Here is a 6,705-nt window from a genome sequence, read left to right on the forward strand (position 1 = left end):
ACCTTTCAGCGGGTGTGAAATGTTCTCAGTGGAGCTGGAAACATCTCAGTACCGTCCCCTACAGCAGCTCTGTCTCACTCTAATAAACCTGCATCATCACCTGTATCATCAGCACCTGTCTCATCCTTCTGCCAGCCCAGATGAAAAGTCTAACTTTGATGGATTGACTGTAATAACTGTATGAGAGTCTGAGGGGAAACACACACACACACACACACGTTTACTTAGCTATCTAAATGGTTTTTATACTGTACAAACTGTATGTGCTATTGCCCTACACCAACCCTACCCCTTACAGGAAACTTTCTACATTTTTACATCATTTCTTGTATCTCTTGAATCTTTAGCTCACAGACTCTCTCTCTCCTCTGACACCAGTGTGGACAAGCTCATTTTAATCTGCTCTCTCAGGAACAGAAATGTTTACAGACCCAGAAACACAGAAGAGATCAAACGAAGAGCAGCACTAAATCCCACACATACGTGACTGTTTACATGTGCAACAACATTCTGATATTAAGACAACTAATCAATAAAATCAATCATGAAAATATCTGATGAGAAAACCACCAGTCATATAATCTTACAGCTCTGAATAAAGCATTTCTGCGGACAAAACACACCGGTGAATCGGCAGAGGACACAGACTGAGCTGCTGAAGGAAATTCCAGTCCCGGATTCAGATCACCAGCTCGTTAGGCGGGAGATCCATGAACTGAACCGAGGCCGTCAGATAAGAGAACCACTGTTCTAAAGGACTCAAATACAGAAGCATCCTTACAAAATTCTGATGCAGAGCCACATTTATGACAAGTGACCGCTGTCTGGACAGTGACATAACAGGCCATCAAATGCTGATCCTGCTGCCCTCCAGACAGACCATTGATCCTCCCTCCATAGGAGTGCCACAGAAATAATCATCAGGAACTGTTACGCACAACAGAACATGAAAATTAAAAGCTGATGAATTTGCGTGCACTTTCAGATGGACGCTGGATCATATTTTAGAGTTTGGTTTGTCTAATGATGCCCTGTATGCGAGTTTAAGGTTCATGTTAGGACAGGCTTCACTAAAGACACACAAAAACAACTAAAACAAAGGGAATCCTGCCTGAGGAAAGACTGATGCCAACAGCAGCTGCATAACTCAGATCGTTCTGTTATTAGCTGCTGTAAAGCCATCAGTGTGGAAATCAAGCCTTTAATAATACTGAACATTCGGCAGCATCAACAGGGAAATCACGTGGCGGTGGGACATGCTTCTACATCAACGAAAGCTGGTGTACAGCGTTAAAGAAGATGTGCTGTCCTGATCTAAACACTTTTCATCAACTGTAAGCCGTTCTATTCACTGCGGGAATTTTCCTCGTTCATTCTCGTAAGTGTTTACATTCCACCGCAAGCGCACAACAACTGGCTGATCAAATCACAGACATTATTACAACAACACCCAGACTCTGTTCTAATCATTCTCGGGTACTTTAATAAAGCAAATCTCTCCAGTGAACTGCAAAAAATACAGACAGCATGTTACATTTCCCACCAGAGACAGTAATATACTGGACCCATGCTACACAACAATAAAGGATGGATATCACTCTGTTTCATGGGCAGCTTTGGGGCTCTCTGATCACTGCCTGGTCCATCTTATACTGACCTACAGGCAGAAACTGAAATCAGGACTGTAAAAAGATGGACTACTGAAGCAGAGCGGGATTTACAAGCCTGCTTCGACTGCACTGACTGGAGTGTTTTTGAAGAAGGTGCCACCGATCTGATTATTAGGAATTTGAATGAGTTCTATTGCAGGTTTGAAAAACCCTGTCTCACACCCCACACCCGTTCTGTCCATCTCTCAACATTTGTGGTCATGAAGTCGTTTGAGAGACTGGTGTTGGCTTATCTGAAGGACATCACTAGACCCTTGCTGGACCCCCTGCAGTTTGCTTACCGAGTAAACAGGTCTGTGTATGATGCAGTGAACATGGGAAAGCACTTCATCCTGCGGCATCTGGACAAATCAGGGACTTATGTGAGGATCCTGTTCGTTGACTTCAGCTCCGCTTTCAACACCATCATCCCATCACTCCTCCAGACCAAACTAACCCAGCTCTCTGTTTCTAGCTCCATCTGTCAGTGGATCACCAGCTTCCTGACAGACAGGCAGCAGCTAGTACAGACTGGGGAAATTCTCATGCAGCACCCGCAGCATCAGCACTGGCGCTCCTCAGGGCTGTGTCCTCTCCCCGTTGCTCTTCTCCCTGTACACCAATGATTGCACCTCTACTGACCCCTCTGTCAAGCTCCTGAAGTTCACAGATGACACTACACTTATCAGCCTCATCCAGGACAGAGATGAGTCTGCTAACAGACAGGAGGTTAAAGAGCTGGCTGTCTGGTGCAGTTATAACAACCTGGAGCTCAACACGCTCAAAACAGTGGAGATGATCGTGGACTTCAGGAGAAACCCCCCTGCACTCCCCCCACTCACAATCATGAACAGCTCTGTAACAACAGTGGAGTCATTCAGATTTCTGGGCACCACTATCTCTCAGGACCTGAAGTGGGACACTCACATTGACTCCATTGTGAAAAAGGCCCAGCAGAGGCTGTATTTCCTTCACCAGCTGAGGACGTTCAACCTGCCACAGTAGCTGCTGATTCAGTTCTGAGTCTGTCCTGTACACTTCAGTAAGTGTCTGGTTCGGCTCAGCTACCAAAACTGACCTCAGAAGACTACAGCCTATAGTCCGGACTGCTGAGCGAATCACTGGTTCAACCCTCCACGCTCTCCCAGAACTGCACTCATCCAGAGTGAGTAAAAGAGCTGGCAAAATCCCTCACATCCAGCACACTTAATCTGTGAACTACAGAGCACTGAGCACCAGAACGGCCAGACATAAGAACAGTTTCTTCCCTCAGGCAGTCCTTCTCATGAACAGTTAACTTGTCATTAAACGTTTAAAACACAACACTATTTACACATTTAACACACCATACTTCTTATTCACATGTCCTTGCATTTGTACATATCATACCTGTACACACAAATACCATCTATTCTCTATTTTTGTCTATTGTGTATTATTTTTAAATAGTTGCTGTATATTATTATTTCCTATTTTTACTATCTGTGACTTGTCACTGTCATTCAGTTTGTGCTGTGGAAGCTTCTGTCACCAAAACAAATTCCTCGTATGCGTAAACACACCTGGCAATAAAGCGCTTTCTGATTTCTGAATTATTCAATGCATAATTTCTGCTGGATCGGTTTTGCACATTAAATAAAGTGTTCTTAAGGTTGCTATCTAGATTTAACTAAATATGAAGGCAGATGATGCACAGCAACAGAGAATTACCAAACCCCTTCATTAATGCATTCCCTCGGACTAATCGTTCTGAGATACTCAATGAAATAAATTTCAACCAGAAATAACTGAGAAAGAACTGAAGTTAGGATGAATTGATCAGCTGTTCCCGTCAGGTTTGTATATATCACAGCTGTTTGGCTGATGTCATATAAACTGCTGACTGGAGCACAAATCACCTCATTCTCAATGTGTCTCCAGATCAGTTTAGTGAGGAAATTCAAAGCATTATAAGACTTTATAGTAAAAACGATATATAGTAACATTCTTTTCTGTGAATGGGTTTTTTGTTTTTATGGATTTTAACATGATAAAATGTGTTAAACAGACAAATACTGTATTCTTACTGCCAAAAAAGCTTGAATACTGTAAAAACTGCATAATGGCACAACCACAGTCCTTTCACTGGAAAACATGGGTGAAAATCTCAAGCTACAAACAGAATGTTTGAATTAAAGGAATAGTTTAGCCAAAAATGAAAATTAGGCTAACATCCAAACATCTGAGATCAGGATGAGTTTGTTTCTTCATCAGATTCTGAGAAATGCAGCATTGCATCAGTGTCTCAGCAATGGATGCTCTGCAGTGAATGGGTGCCGTCAGAATGAGAGTCCAAACAGCTGATAAAAACATCACAATAATCCACAAGTAATCCACAGCACTCCAGTCCATCAGTTAACATCTGGAGAAGACAAAAGCTGAAACAAATCCAGCATTAAGACGTTTTTAACTAAAATACATTGAGTCCATAATCCATAATAACACTTCCTCCAGTGAAAAAGTGCATCTGCTGTTGTCTCTCACATCAAAATCCAGCCACATATTTGTTTAGAGCTGTTTAAACGCTGCTTGATCTGTGCAGATTTCTCTCCTGATTCACACCAGAACACTTTTTCACTGGAGGAAGCGTTATTATGGATTATGGACTCAATGTATTTTAGTTAAAAACGTCTTAATGCTGGATTTGTTTCAGCTTTTGTCTTCTCCAGAAGTTAACTGATGGACTGAAGTGCTGTGGATTACTTGTGGATTATTGTGATGTTTTTATCAGCTGTTTGGACTCTCATTCTGACGGCACCCATTCACTGCAGAGCATCCATTGCTGAGACACTGATGCAATGCTACATTTCTACAAACCTGATGAAGAAACAAACTCATCCTGATCTTGGATGGCCGGAGAGTGAGCACATTTTTAGCAAATGTTTATTTATTGGGTCAACTATTCCTCTAATACAATCCTGCAGGCGTTCAGTCTACAGGAAAATAAAATTGATTTAATACGGTCGGGGTCAGACTCTAAGCACAGCAAACGCTGGATCTGACCCAAACCAAACTAAATCAGAAACTCATTCATCCTGCTGCTCCAGAGTCACACAGTCAGCTGTCAATGGGGCTCAAACAGGAGGAACATCTTGAAGCTTGTTTGCGTATATGTGGACAGAATGTATGCTGTCGTTTTTTCCATGGAAATACAAAGATGAGATTTGGAAGAATCTTAATGCAGCTCTTCATAGTGATGATAAAAAGCATCACAAATGTAATCCACATGTCGTGTGTGCTTCACTCTTAAAAATAAAGGTCAGTGAATCCACAGAAGAACCTTTTAGTGATCCACTTTTTTCTTAATGTGAAGAACATTATCTAAAGAAACTTTTTCCACTATAAAGTACCTTTAGTGCAGTGGAAATGGATCATCATGGAACCATCATCCATGGGAACTTTATTTTTAATATTCCAAATCTTCTGGAGATTTTCAGTGAATAATGGCTTACATTTTTGACCTGTTCCTCATACAAAACTATATCGTATGACTTGGAATACAGCGCACGAGTCATACGGATGACTGTCATGATGCTTTTACCGTCATTATGAATTATGAAGAGCTGCATAAAGGTTCTTCAGAACTTCTCTCGGAGCTCCTACCTTCCAGACAGCAGGTCCTCCACAGGCCAGAATGGGTCATCACCTCCTCGTTCTTCTTGCTGGTCTCGTTCTCGTTAGTAGTCTTTATTTTGCAGACCCCGCGCGAGTAGAGCCAGTAGTCCGTCCCCACAGCAATGGTCATCAGACTGAAGGCGGCGAAGGCACCCACCGTGGTCAGCAGCATCTGGACGCCGCGCTCAAACACACCCATGTTGCCGCATTCCACGAAAGGGGAGCCCCCTTTCCTCTTGACGTATAGGAAATAAATATTTGTGGATTTAAGGGGACAAAATAAGAAAAAAACGGGGGCCCAAGAGACCGAGGGCCCGAGAGGGATCGTGGATTAAACTAGAAGTAAGACAAACAGCAGGCCGCTTCTACCTGCATCGACATATTAATGCAGCTCATTAGTCTGATTATGATGAACTTGAGTGACACTCCAAATATTAAATGGGGAAGGGAACATTCTGGCAAAAGATAAACTCATCTTCACTCAATCTGGCCTGTTCTCGATCCAACTGAGAGAGACTCAGCCTTCAAATGAAGGCTCCTGGTGGAAATGTGAACCCATCACGGTACCGAACCGCCGCCGTCCGCGCGCCCATCCATGAATCTAATAATCCAACAACGGATTCGGACGAGTGATTAAAACCGATCCGTTTGAATCAAAAACAGTTTGGGGTGAAAATCATTCAGGGCTGCGATGCGTCAATTAAATCAATCCATCCTGGCGATGAAAAAAAAAATCATAAATAAATAAATAAATAAAAGACACATAAAATCACTCGCTTGCCTTTTTCTAAAATTCTGGTCTCCAGTTTCCATAGGTGGCCTTTATTCCGTCGAATGCTTCTTGAGGAAAAGCGCGAGCGAGCATCACGCGACGGGAATCCGGTGAAGAGAAGCGACGCTCCACAGCAGCCCCGCGGTTCTCCCGTCCGCCGAACCGGTCACATCACACCCGGTGCCCGATCCGCAGCCCACCCGCGCCATCAACCACATGCACAAGTGAAAAAAAAAACCCCGAATCACGACGGATGATCACCGAACGGACGAGCGCTGCTCCTCTCACGGCGCTGAAGGAACGGCTGATGGACGCACGCCGGAGGAAAGCGAGCATCTGATTCTATTCCGTCTTTCTGCTCGGTGTCGGGTTCCAGCAGATGGAGGTTCTCGTCTGTCTGTCTGTCTGTCTGCGGGGCCGCTTGTTGCTGCGAGACTCTTCGATCTCGCTTTAATTTGGCGTCAGAAACCTCAGTTCTTCAGAATTCCAGAACGATGCGGATGTTATTCCTGCAGATGCGCGAGGAACATCTGGAGCTGAAGGCCTCATCTCAGTCTCTGAGACCTCAGATCTGGCACTAGATCACATGTTAGGTTTCATTTAATTAAAACTAAAGAAATATGTAACATT

The 6,705-nt window shown here is 43.5% G+C and overlaps 1 protein-coding gene across 1 annotated transcript in view; it reads right to left on the reverse strand.

Moving 5' to 3' along the window:
* Positions 1 to 5,834, reverse strand: part of LOC107676732 (voltage-dependent calcium channel gamma-2 subunit-like) — a 12,121-nt gene extending 6,287 nt beyond the window's left edge. Inside the window, exon 1 of the mRNA XM_016471392.1 lies at positions 5,292 to 5,834. Coding sequence (XP_016326878.1) covers positions 5,292 to 5,502 — 211 coding nt within the window. The 5' untranslated portion in view covers positions 5,503 to 5,834. The remainder of the gene's footprint in view (positions 1 to 5,291) is intronic.
* Between the last annotated feature and the right edge of the window lie 871 nt (positions 5,835 to 6,705).

This window comes from Sinocyclocheilus anshuiensis, unplaced genomic scaffold (assembly GCF_001515605.1).
Source record: "Sinocyclocheilus anshuiensis isolate Anshui unplaced genomic scaffold, SAMN03320099.WGS_v1.1 scaffold3329, whole genome shotgun sequence".
In the NCBI taxonomy this organism is placed as follows: Eukaryota; Metazoa; Chordata; class Actinopteri; order Cypriniformes; family Cyprinidae; genus Sinocyclocheilus; species Sinocyclocheilus anshuiensis.